The sequence below is a fragment of the Emys orbicularis genome, chromosome 19, assembly GCF_028017835.1.
Source record: "Emys orbicularis isolate rEmyOrb1 chromosome 19, rEmyOrb1.hap1, whole genome shotgun sequence".
NCBI classification, from domain to species: Eukaryota; Metazoa; Chordata; order Testudines; family Emydidae; genus Emys; species Emys orbicularis.
Genome location: NC_088701.1, coordinates 22,469,454 through 22,482,452, shown reverse-complemented (window position 1 = coordinate 22,482,452; position 12,999 = coordinate 22,469,454). Strand labels below are relative to the sequence as shown.

Sequence of the window (12,999 nt, the reverse complement as noted above, 5' to 3'; positions counted from 1 at the left end):
GCTGTTTGCTCCTGGGGGAGGGGGTGTCCTGGCCATGGCTGCTGGGCGGGTGCCAAGTGCCCAGAGCGGCTGGCGCCTCCAGCAGGCACAGCCTGGCGGTGCGGGCGAGTCCCTCGTCCATTTCAGCTGCATGGGGGGGGGCATCCCCTCAAAAGCCAAGCACCCCCCCCCAAAAAAAAACACCTCAGCACTTTGTAACAATTTGGGGGGGGGGTGGCTCATTACAAATAAGCCAATATGTTGCCCTGGTAACACCTCCTCCCCTCCCCTCCTCAGCTAGTTACCTGCCCCAAACACCTCAGCCTGTCCTCCCCCCCCCCCCCCCCCCCCAGCCAATAAACCTCCTGTCCCTGCCCCCCCACTGACAGGCCAGCCCTGGGCCTCTGAGCCCTGGGCCAGTTGAGGGGGCCCAGCGCGCCAGGTTCAGTGTTTTGTCCCGTTAACCAAAGATCACCGGGCCCCACGGGGCCGCCCCACAGCATCAGGGCAGCATCAGCACCGCCCCCCCCACCCCCCGACCAGGCCCTTTCCAGGCAGCCGGAGACACCCATTGTCAACCAAAGCAGCTGGGGCCAGGCCTGGGGCAGGGAACAGGCTGGGCCTCGGCAGGCGGGGGGTGGTGGGGGGCAGTGTAGGACCCACAAAAAGAGCAGTGAAATCTAAAAGCAGCCGCTCTGCCTCGAGCTGGGTTCCTTGCCCCCTGGGGGGGCCTGCTTGCCCCCACCCCACTGATCTTGGCTCCGTTCGCCCCCTCATGGGAGGACGTTGGGGGGGAGATGTCTCGGGGCAGAGGTGGGGCTGTTGCTGCCCTGTGTCGTATCTAGGAGGGGGGTGCAGGGAGGTCTAAGCATCTGGAGTGTTGGGGTGCATGTGGGGGGGGGCTAGTCTCAGCTCTGCCCCTGCCCCTCTCCAGCATTTCCTGGGCTTGGGGTGCCCCAGGCTGCGGGGTCTCCCCTACCACAGGTTGTTGGGGGGCCCGGGGCCCTGCAGCCCTAGCCTAGCCATGGGCCAAGGCTGGCCCCTGCTGGTGGCCCTAGGGTAGGTGGTGGTGGTGGGGGGGGGGCAGTTGGCGCTGCAGTTCCCTGGCTCCCGCCCCACTGCTGGTGTTCAGGCCTGAGCAATAAGAGGCCATTCGCCCCCCCTTGCCCCACTTCCAGTGCGGGGGATAGGGCCTGGCTGGGCAGGAATCCTGCTGGATTTTGAGTCTTGTGCCTTGATCGTTCCCTGCCCGAGATCCAGCCCCTGCACTTTAGGGTCGAGCGCAGGGCGGGCAGCGTTTAGCTCCCCCATTAACAGCCTAGGCCAAGAGACCCCCTTGCCCACATGCCTTGTGAGTTGTGCCAGTCCCTGAGGCCTGGCAGATCCTGGCTTAGCACCCCCCGGCCCCCAGCGCACTGCCCGTCATTGGCCAGCGTAGCTTCCCCCCTCCTGAATCCGGCTCTGCGTCCAACTCGCCCCCGCTACACAGCTACCTCGCCCCCACGGTGGCGTCTCTCCGGCGCGTAGCCCCCAAGCCCAGCGGTGCAAAGCCGTGGCCCATTTCCTGCTCTCTGCCGGTCCCCCCCCCACCCCGGGGGGAGCATTCATGGTTTCACAAACCTCATGTTGCTGCTAATTACTGGGGCGCCTGTCCGCCAGACAGGGCCCCTCCGGTTGTGTTTTCAGATGGCGTTTTGTTCCGTTGCCTGGGTCGGGGAGTGGGTTAGGCCTCAAGCAGACTGGGGCGGGGGACGACAGCAGGGGGGGGTCCCACCCAGGCTCACACCCCGGCAGCTAACCAAAGAGGGAGAAGTAGCCGCATTTGTGCTCAGCATTGGGGCTGGGAAGCCACGGGGGGCGGTGGATAAAACAGCCTCTGGCATTAAAGGACAGGCCACGGGTGCTGGAACGGCCCAGCTGCCATGGGCATCGCTGGTGCCTGGGGACGGGAAGCCACAGCCTCAAGGCTGGTGCCTGCTGCCTTGGGACCAGCCCAGCCTGGGGTTTAATCCCAGCAGAGGAGCGTTAGCCGGGGAAGCAGAGCCCGGGCTCGCCGGGCAGGCGAGCTGGGTGCCAGACTGGGGATGCTGGCCAGTGCCTGGCCTGCCAAAAACCGGTTCTTGCCTGAGACGGTGAGGGAGGGGTGCAAGGCCTTGGGCCTGTGCCAGCTGCTCCCCCCCCCATTGAAATCGGCAGCTCCGAGCCTTGAGCTGTAGCGGTTGTGACCCTCAGAACCACCCCCCCAAGCTGTGGGCGCCAGCCCCATCTCAGCCCGCATGCTGCACCCGCGGCCATCCCAGCGCCCGCCTCTGGCCTCGGCATCGTAGCAGGCACCAAATCACACGTGAGACCCGCGGGTGTGGGGTCATGCGCCTGCCCCGCAGGGCTGCAGGCTAGCCCCAGCGCTGGCTCGAGGCCATAACCGCTGGGCAGGGGGCTGGGTCCCGCTGGAGAAAGGGGACGCTAAACCAACCACCTCTTTTGTCATTGCCCCTGTGCTGCTTCTCCCCCCCCCCCGCCATGTCTTGCACCGCCCCCCCTCCCCCCAGGAGTTAGCACCCTTTAATTTATACCAAGGAGCATTTTGTACAGGTTTTTAAGTTTTGGGGTTTTTTAAAAAAAATCTCGAGGTTTCTAGTTTTGTATTCTTCCCGCTTCTGTGCTCCAGCCGGGCTTGTGTGTCCCCCGTCCCGTCCCCCCCCGCCTCTGATGGAGCTCCCACTCGGCTCATGTGGAAGTTTTTGTTTTTAAATAAAAAGGTGGGAAAGAAAAGTCGGCTCAGTCTCCTCTGTGGTTTGGCGGTTGCCTGGGAAAGGCCTGGTCGGTTAGTGCAGCCGCAGCAATTCTGGCTTCCAGCACCAGGGGGCGCTCTCCGGCAACTAGTCACATGGTGCACAACCTGTGGAACTCATTGCCAGGGGACATGGTGAAGGCCAAAAGCAGAATGAGACCAGTTCATAGAGGTCCAGCCCTGGCCCCTATGCTCCAGGTGGCTCTAAACTTCTGTCAGAAGCTGGGACTGGACCCAGGGGCTGGACACTCGCTAATGGCCCTGTTCTGTTCACACGCTCAAGTATTGGCCACTGTCCAAGCTGGTCCTCTATTCTTAAGCCATGGGGGTGGGGGGACAGTGTATTCAAGGCTGCGCTGCAGCCCAGCATAGGCTCTGCCCCCGTCCACAGGGCAGAGATCACCGGCCGTGACCCTGGGGCCGCACTGCAGCAGTTGCTGTTATAGAAGCTGGGCTGAGACGGGACACGCTCGTGTCACAGCAGGGGCCAGGCTCACACCTCCTCAAGCTGGGTTAATTGAGGAGCACGGGAGAGAACGGAGCCGGGGGAGCAGCAGGAACCGGGCCCTTGTAGCACTGCCCGGGGCCCAGCGGGCTGCAGCTCGGTCCTGCTGCACCAGAGCGGCCAGGCTCCCTCCTTGCATTCCCAAGCCGAGGGGGCGGCGAGGGAGCCCAGCGGATCAGGCGGGTTGAGATGCGTCAGAAGCAGCTGCACAGGCATGACTCAGCGGGCGCAGGCAGCCAGCCGCCCTTGCAGCAGCAGCTCCCGCTCCACCAGCCCGGGAGCCAGTTAAAAGGGACGCGGGCGGGAGCCACCAACTCCTGGCTGCATGGGCACAGTAAACGTGAGGGGGGGGGGGGCGGCAGAGGCCCAAGTTCCATTCCTTGTAGTGGGTGCCTAAATCCCCTAGGCAGCTGAGCTGAGCTTTCTAACGGTAACAGCCTCATTTACCCAGCAGCTGCGTTTTGGTGCTGTTACAGTGCCCTGGGGCGGGTGCAGTCAGACCATCATGGGAGTGCTCCAAGCCACACCCCAGGGAATTAGCTACCAGGTTACGCGCCCCTTGCACCCCGGGGAACCGTGCCCAGCCTGAGGCTGGCGCGGTAGCAACGCCGGAGCGAAGAAAACACGCCCCAGCCAGTTATACCAGGACAAGATCTGAGCACGGCCTGGCCACAGGCTGCTGTCCTTTGCCCGCTTCCTGGCACGGCTAGCGAACGTTGGGGATGAGATTTTCCAGCAGGGGCTGGGGAGTGGGGAGATGGAGCGGCCCGGAAGGGGATTGCTGGGGAATTTTTAAACATCCTGTTATAAAATGAGGGAGGGGCGCTTCTACTCCAACCAAACGGGGAAAAAAAAAAAAATACAGAGAGCAGAGGAATTTTTCCCTACAGCTCACGTCCCTTTGACTCAATGCTCCCAACTCTCTTGGGCACCGCTTCTGCCTAATGCCCGTTCTTCCTTCCCGACACGCAGCCTGAACTTCAGACGTGAAAAGCCAGCTGGGCTCCCCCCCCCATCCAGCTGCTCCCACCAGAAACACCCCCGACGACACCGTCTCTATCAAACGTGGGTTTGTTTTTATTCTCGCAACTTGACAAGCACTCTCTACCGCTGTACTTGTGGGAACATCACATGGCAACAAACAGGAGTTAATCTAGAATATTTTTTTTTCTTTAAACCTTATTAAAAATGAGATTGGTCCTAAAAATATAGAAAGAAATAAATTTAAATTCACAAAAACTGTACATTATCAAAAAGTCACTAAAACACCACATTTGGTTATATAAAAAAGAGCCAGTCCTGTTCCTTTTACAAGGAACATCAGAACATTTTTCTTTTACGGTGGTTGGTTCTTCCTGTTTTATCAGACAGAGACGGGGCGGGAGGGGAGGGGGAAGGCCAGTTCTAGACAACCCCTCCCCCCCCCCCCCAAAAATGTAATTTACAAAGCCAACTCATTAAGGGTTAAAAAATAAAATATATTCCGCATCTTAACATTTCTCGTACTCAGTCCAGAATGGATTTCTACACTCTGGTGCATCCCCAGTAAGGAAGAGTAGACGGGTGGGATTTCAGACACGTCTGGATCAATTTTGAGGGGATGGCAGGGGCTAAGAGGGAAGGTGGGGATTTAAAATTCAGGGTGTTTTATCAAGAAAAAAAAAAAAAAAAACTTTTTAAAACACCACCACCACACCATTACAGAGACTAAAACCTTTCCATGACAAAAACAAAACACAAACCAAAAAGAAAAAAACAAAACCGACAGATCCAAAATATTAAAAAAAAAAAAAAAAGTTTGTTACAGCGCAGTTTAGATAAAATATAAATATTTATGCATAATATAAAGTCAGTTCAAATCCACCTCTTATTTCAAAGCAAAAAAATAAAATAAAAAGTTTTTGAGGTTATTTGATAGAAAAAAGGCTACTTTTTAAAGACGACGGGAGGGGGGGTGGGGGAATGCATGACAGGCTGCTTCCATCTCAGGGCTTCCCACCCCCCACCCCTCCCAAGGTAGGTTAGTTGATTTCAGTGCTCGTGGGGAGTGGACAGGCAGGGGGAAGGGGGGGGGTGTCCCAGATGTCGCACAGCTGGACTGGACTGGACTGTGAAGCGGCTCCACTGGGGCCTGCCCGCCAGCCGCCCCAAAGCGAGTACCCGTAATATCGTGGTTTTGAGGAGCTGGGGGGCGGCCAGGGGGTTGACTTCCACACCGTCACTCCACCTCTGTGACTCTCCATCCCCAGACAGGGCTTAAGACTTGGGAAAGGCAAGGAACCCCTCCCCCCCCCCCCACTTTCCAGAAAGGCCTGGGGGAGACCAGCAAGGGCTGCACAGTGAACGAGCAAAGGGTTAAGGGGGGGGGCTATCGGGGGGTATTTCCAAAGACAACAGGCAGTGGGGGTTAGAGATAACCCAGCTCAGCCTCCCCTGCCTAGAGAAGGCCTGGCCGGCCCTCCAGCATTCACCATCACATTACCCTCAGTACTGGGGAGCTGTGGGGCCCAGGCTGCAGCCGCCCAGCTGCCACTAGGTGGCGACCGTCCGGCGCAGGGATCCAAGTGCCCCCCCCCCCCCCATTTTAAGCTGGGTGCCTAACCCCCCATGGCCTTCACCTCCAGCTCTCGGCACCCAAGCTGAGGACGGGGTCACGGAGTGGAGGGAGACTCTCCATTTGGACCAAGTGGCCCACGGGACGGGCTCCCCGCGGCCCAGGCACCCCAGGCCTTTCCCCTGCCCTGAGCAGGTTGGCGGGGAGCAAAGTCGGCCACCCCCCCGGTGCACCTTCACCAAAGCGCTCCCCCCCCCCCCCCCACAAGAGGTCCCCCAGGCCTGGCGAGCCGCGCTGGGGGAAGGGGGGGCTTGAGTAGAGGCGGGGTCTCCCACAAGCTGGGGGCGGGGCTTGCACACTGGGCGGCAGAGTCCTTGGTGCCAGCAGAGCCATTTGGGGGGCGGGGGGGGGGGAAGATAGCTGGGGGGCTGGCGCGAGTGGCCCGTCCTGGGACAGACGAGATCAAAACTGCAGCTCTGGCTCCCTGGAGCCGCCAACAGGAATCTGGGAGGTGGGGGGGGTTGCTGACACGCTGGGGCTGGGGTCCTGGAGCTGCCTATGCTCTGCCACCCCTTTGCTCCCCCCTCCCCAATCCTGTTGTGGGACAGCTGCTGGCTCAGAGGGACGGGTCCTGCCCTGCTCCCCCTGCCCGTTCTTTACCCCTGCAAGGCGGGATGGGTGCTGCCTGCAAAGAGCACACGGGGGGCTGGGCTGGGCTGCCCCCCCCCCCCCGGGTGCAAACCCACCAGCTGGGGGGGGGGGGTTTAAACACCACAAGCCCTACTCTGGGGGGTCCTCACGGTGAGGGGAGGGGCACACACACATTCAGGCTGGGATCCTATGAACAAGCCTAGGTCACCTGGGGGGGGGGGGGGGGAGGAGATCCTGCTGAGGGCAGGGAAGGAGCTCCCCCACACAGAACCACCCCCTCCGGCTACAGGCCGATACTCAGCCCAGCTCCCTGTAGCCAGATCCGTGGGGGTGTCCGATCCTCCCTCAAACCCCTATTATCTGTGTGGGTGGGGGGGTGACAGCCCTACAGCAGAGAAGGATCTGACCCAGTGGGGTGGGGGACACACAACAGGAACACCCCCCACTAAAGGGCCTGCAATGGTAGGGCCTGGTGGGGGGCGGGAGGGAGGGGCCTTTTGGGGGGGTTGGGAGAGGGTTAGGGTTGAGGGGGGATGGGGAACCTGCTGAGGGTAGTATAAAGGTCCCGGAAGGTTAAGGGCAAAGGGGCAGGCCTGGAAAGGTCCCAGAAGGTAAGGGGGGCGGGGGGCAGGCTTGGAAAGGTACCAAAAGGTAAGGGCGATGGGAGACAGGGGGGCATGGGAAGGTCCTAGAAGGTAAGGGGGGGCGGAAGAGCAGGCCTGGAAAGGACCCGGAAGGTAAGGGGGGGCGGAAGGGCAGGCCTGGAAAGGACCCGGAAGGTAAGGGGGGGCGGAAGGGCAGGCATGGAAAGGTCCCAGAAGGGAAGCAGCGAGCCGGGGGGGGGGGGGAGTGGGGGGGGGCTGTGTGTGGAAGCAGCGCGTCCCAGTGTCGTTGCGAGCGGGTCCGGGCGTGAAGCTCGACGCGAATCTCGAGGAGTTGAGTTCACTTTACTGGCCATTAATGCCTCTGGGACAGCACACAGCAGTGCTGTCCTCATACACGTTCACTACGAACTATTGCTATGTTAAATACTCCCAGCCAAGGGGGCGGGGGGGGGGGGGGGGTCTTTCTTCGTGTGCCGGGTCGGGCAGTGGTGAAGTGGAAAAGGAACCCGACGAGCAATGGCCCGGTTTCTTTCGTTTTTGGCTTACACAGTCCGTGAGTCCGGGTGGCTGGGGGGGGGGGGGGGGGAGGGAGGGAGCAGCCGGGCCGTGGAGACGCCCCGTTACCCCAAGCCCCCGGTATGTGTGTGTGGGGGGAGGGGCTTTTCCACGCCGCGCCGGGACCAGCCTCCGTCGGGAATTCAGCAGGCAGCGAGATCGGCTCCAGAGGAGTCAGTTCTTTCACGGGGGGAGGGGGTCTCTCTCCCTACCCCAAACCGCACGAGACAGGTCTCAGGTCAGGAGCGTGGAGGGAGGGGGGGGGGCACAGTCCCCAACCCCACCCCTGGGCTCCCACTTCACGGGTTAGGAGCGTGTTTTCCCTGATAAAATTCCTCCCACCGGCTCTCGAAGAATCTCCGCATGGCGCGCCCGGCCTTGCCCACCTCCGAGTCGTCCTCGTTGAAGGTCTGGCAGTTGTCGAACACCAGTGTGGCATCGGCGGCGAATTCCTCGCAGCTCACGTACCTGGGGAGGAGCCAGGGAGACTGAGTCACCCCTGAGTCCTCCCCCCCCTGGATCACAGCAGCCTCTGAGAGCAGGGAACAGCTCTCCTGACCTCTGCTACCACCCCATCCCCATTGCCTGAATCCCCCCATCCCCATTCTGGCCCTTTCCTTCTATCCTCCTCACCCAACCCCACGACACCCGGGTGGTGTCTAGCCAGCCCCTGGGAAGGAGGAGGAGCGGCCCCCGCCAGCCCCACACAGCCAGATGGGTGCAGGTAGGTTCTTCGTCCCTGGGGCCAGGCGGGGAGGGGGGAGGGACGCTCGGCGCCAGCCTACGAGGTCCATACCGCCCTCTGGCTCCTTGCAGAGATTCCCCCCCCCCCCCCCCCCGAGAGTCCCCTGCCCCGACACTCACTCGCCCCGCAGCAGCCGCGTCCGCATGGTGGCGAAGTCCATGGGGTTCTTGATGATTTTCCTGTAGCCGGGCACCAGCCGGGGGTTGACGGGCTCCAGGAAGGGCCAGGCGTCCTCCTGAGACTCCATCTCCATCAGGATGATCCTACAGAAGGGGAGGGGCGTAGCACAGGGACATGTACCAAACTGGGGCATGCAGTGCCCTGCCCCCCCGCTGGGGCATGCCCACGACCCCCCTCCCCAGGCCCCGCTCCAGCCAGGGGGGCACACCCCAGGGTACGTACTCGCAGAAGGTCAGGTCACTGCTCTGGCCCCGTGGGGACAGTCTCCTCCGCTTGGAGGGGGACAGGCCCTCCCCTGAGTAGCGGGGCACCGACAGGGTGTCACGCCTCCGCGGCAGGACCCGGCGCCCAGGGCTCTCCTCCTCCTCCGGGAAGCCCCCCCCGAAGAGACGCCCGCCTTTCCGCTTCTTGCCCCGCCTGGGCGAACTGGGGTCGTCGTAATACTCGCCTCCCGCCTGCAAGGAAAGAGAGACTGGGGGAGTCACCCGCTGAAATCGGTCGCTCCCCACCCCCGAACCGCACAATAGGGAAACTGAGGCACGAGGGGAGACGTTCCTCTGAGGTCACACAGCCACCACCCAGCAGGGGTGGGGGAGAGAGGGTGTGATCTGGGCTCGGAAAGATCTCGGTGAGGGGGGCAGCCCATGCAGGGGTCGAAGCCCAACTGGGCTCCCACAGGAACGTACCTGGGAGACACAGACGGAGCAGAACCAGTCCCCGTCCGGCACCTCCGTCATCCTGGGCCGGTGGCAGTAGAGGTGGCAGCCGCGGTCGCAGCCGTCACACAGCAGCAGGTGTTCATCGTCGTCCCCCTTCCGGCACACCAGACACGTCTGGGGGCAAAGGAGAATGTGAGGTGGGCGGGCTGAGAGAGGCCCCCAGCCCCTAACAGGAGCTCAGCCCAGCCCAGCCAGACATTTTATTTCTTACCCTACTAGGTCCATCCAGTACAGATCCAGCCCTGACCCTCTCCCCGCCCCTGGAGTAGGATGGTGGCTCTCCCAACAGAGTTCCAGCCCCGACTCTCCCTCCTGCAGCAGGGAGTTCCACAGGGTGCCACCTCTTCCCTGCACTACCCCCTCGTCCCTGGCGCCTCCTGATGGCCGGGAACCATCGAATGTCCCCCCCGCACCCCTTACCACTTTGTTGACCGACTTCTCCCAGGCGATGGATTTCTCCAGCTGGTAGATGCACAGGGAGACCTGGGCCGCGCTCCGGCACCGCTCCAGGGTCTGGCGCCATGTCCGCATCCGGGGAGTGATCTCGTAGGCGCTGGCGGAGGGGAGAAACAGACACTCAGCCTGGCGCAGGGAGGATGCCCTGACAGGGAGCTGGTTGCATGCTAAGTAACCCTCACTGCCACCCCCCATCCAGCCCTGGAGAGGGGGTTACTGTCCGGGTTGTCCAGAGAGGGAAACTGAGGCACAGAAAGGAATCTGCCTAAACCGCATGGCTAGGAAGAGAACCCAGGAGTCCTGGCACCCAGCACCTCCCTGCTTTAACCCACTAGACCCCACCCCCATCCCAGAGCCAGGAGTCGAACCCAGGAGTCCGGGCTCCCAGCCTGTGCTCTGGAGCCCCCGTTGCCTGCCCCCCCGCGTGCCAGGCACTCACATCTCCGTGCTGCCCAGGTCCAGCGCCTCGTGGCTGCTCAGCACAGCCTTCTCCACCACCACCTCGTGCGGCGGCCACAGCGGCTCCTTCAGGTACCGGCGCTCCATGTTCTGCTCCAGCGCCGCCAGCCGCAGGACAGCCAGGTCCAGGGGGTTGGTGGCCTCCCGGGAGGGGGGCAGCCCCTCCCGCCGGTTCTTGAGGGTGATGTCCTCTAGGGCCCCTACCTTGTGCTCACAGTACCGCAGGTCGTCCCGCGCCGAGTCGGGGCTCGGACACGTCCAGCCCTGGGGGGAGGGAGAGCCTTAGAGGGGGGCTGGGATCCCGGGGGGGATGGGGATGGTGGTTCAGCCTGCTCGGATCCCAGCCGGCTTTACCAACTACCCAGCAGCACCCGGGGCTGCCTTGGGGTCATTCATCCAGGTGACAACCTGCTGAGCTCACAGCCCTGGGAGGAGGGACCAGGGGAAGAGTTCGCTGGAATGACCGGGCAGCCACCTCTGCCAGGGACCCGAACCCTGCGCCAAGTGCACCCCGCAGCAGCTAGCAGGGGGGCATACTGCAGCACCCACTAGCTCTCCCAAGCTACATCGGGGGGGGAGGGGGGGCGCAGGGCGGGGGCCAGGCTCCTCACCCGGATCTGCAGATCCGACATCAGGACCCGCTGCTCCAGCTCTTCCACCCACTGCAGGAGGGCGAGGTCCATCTCGTAGGCCCACTCCGTCACGGACCACCGGGCCAAGGCTTCCTGAGACATGGGGTGGCCGGCGGCCTGGGGCTGGAAGATGGGATCTGGCCAGGAGAGAGGCAGGGTTAACAGCCCGGCGTCCTCCCCCCCACCCACGGCCCGGGTCCTCCCCCTCCCCCGCCCGCCGGCGTGTCCTCACCAGCAGTGGCGCGGGCGCAGACCTCCCGCAGATACTCCTTGTGCTTGGTGAGGTGCTTGTGCAGGGCCTTCTCGCGGATCCCCCGCGGGTGCAGCGCTCGGACCACGGCCTCCAGCTCCTCCGGGTCCTTGAGCCACCACCAGCCGCTCTGCATCTCTGCAAGGCAGCCACGGAGCCGGCTGAGCACTGGGGTGTGTGTGTGTGGGGGGGGGGGGGGCAGCTCCCAGTCACCCTGCAGGGGAAGGGGACCCCAGCAGGGAACGGGAGACAATCCCCACCACCCCGCAGCACGGCAGGGAATGGGACCCAGGAGTCCTGACTGGCACCCAAACCCAGCTCTCTGCCCTCAATGAGACGGGGGCGAACGTGGTCTCCTGTCACCCTGTGCTTCACCCGAGGCTGGGTGCCCCCCGTGAACGGCAGGGTGGCGGGGGGACGACGTCAAGAGGGAGACCCACCCGCCCCGCCCCCAGGCAAGGAAGGAAGGGAGGGGAGGGAAGGTGGCACTGGGGGAAGAAGCCGTGCCGGAGGTGGCTGCCCCAGGGGAGAAGAAAAGCAGTGCTGGGGTCATTGCCCGATGCGTGGAGGGGGAGGGGGTGTCCTCACCTGGGGGCACGGGCTGCGCCATCAGCTGGGTGAGATACTTCTGCTCAATCTGCTTGAAGAACTTGGTGGGGGGCCGGCCCCGGCGCTTGGGCTGCCCTGGCAGCTCCTGGGCCTTCTCAGGTCCGCCCCGGCCCCTGGGGCACGCGCTGGGCACCCTGGGGCTGGCGTGGACGGGCGTGGAAGCGAGGGGGGGAGACGTGGGGCCATTCGGCTGGGAGGAGAGACAGCGCGGGTGAGAGGTTCTGGCTGCACAGCCCTCGCCCCAGTCCCGCCGCCCCCCCGGGAGCCAGTCCCTCCAGCCCCCCAGGGGCTCCGGATCTAAGTGACCCACGTCACGGGGCTCCCCTCACTTCCCATGGGCCTCGTCTGTGTTCCTGCCCCCCTTCCTCGGGGGCCAGCCACCACCCCACTCCTCCCCTCGCAGCCCCCTGGATATGGGGAGGTGGGTTCCTCCCCAGACTCAGCCCCACCCCAGGGAGCTGGAGCCCACAGATCCGCCAGGCTTCAGCTAGTCCCCCGACCCCTCCCCGGGGCCCAGATCCTGCCACAGGGGCGAAGGGAAGGGGACAGGGCGGCTTTCCAGCCCTGCTTAGAGCGACACCTATAGGGGTCAGAGGGGAGGGTCCCTTTGGCAGTGCCAGCTATGCCCACGGGGTCAGAAGACAGGCGCCTGCCAACGGGGATCTGCTAGCCCCCCCTCCCCCACTCCAGCAGCAGGCGCGCGGCCGGCTCTCACCTGCCTGCCCGTAGCCTTGGGCTGGTCCCCGGGGTGAAGGCTGCGAGGCTGGGGGGCGGCTCTAGCGGGGGGCTCCTCCGAGGAGGTAGTGAGAGGGGGAGCGGCATGGCAGGGCGTCCTAGGCAGCAGGTTGAACCAGGGCCCCTGTTTCTCCACTGTCTCTGGGAAGCTCTCCTCCAGGGCGGGCGCCTCGGGGGCAGGGGGGCTGGGGTCCCCCTTCCCGGGGCTGCTGTCCGGGGTGAGGACCGAGCTGTTGAGCAGGGACGACTGCGTCTGGCTCAGCCAGGACAGGAAGGCCGACTGGCTCAGGTCGTGCTGGCTCTGGCAGGGGGCCATCGAGTCCTCTAGGAGCCCGTTGAGGGGCGGGGGCTTGGGCCCGCCCGGCCGGGCCGGGTCCTCTTTGCTTTTCCGCGGCCGGCCCCGCGACCGGGAGACCATGCAGTTCGGCCGGCTGGGGATGGGCAGCTCAACCGGTTCCTTCTTCACCGGGGAGATCTCCGGGGCAGCCTCTTTCTCCTCCTCCTCCTCCGTGTCCTTGGGCCCCTCCTCCGCGGCTGCAGGGGGGGCGGGAAGAGATCAGAACCGTGCAAGCCT

General features: G+C 63.6%; 1 protein-coding gene across 1 annotated transcript in view; it reads right to left on the bottom strand.

The window, feature by feature from the left end:
* Positions 1-12,999, bottom strand: part of BAZ2A (bromodomain adjacent to zinc finger domain 2A) — a 39,491-nt gene that overhangs the window by 2,310 nt on the left and 24,182 nt on the right. The window contains 10 exon segments of the mRNA XM_065419050.1: positions 8,027-8,108; positions 8,505-8,648; positions 8,788-9,020; positions 9,252-9,398; positions 9,705-9,837; positions 10,180-10,463; positions 10,811-10,968; positions 11,064-11,219; positions 11,670-11,880; positions 12,406-12,959. Coding sequence (XP_065275122.1) covers positions 8,027-8,108; positions 8,505-8,648; positions 8,788-9,020; positions 9,252-9,398; positions 9,705-9,837; positions 10,180-10,463; positions 10,811-10,968; positions 11,064-11,219; positions 11,670-11,880; positions 12,406-12,959 — 2,102 coding nt within the window.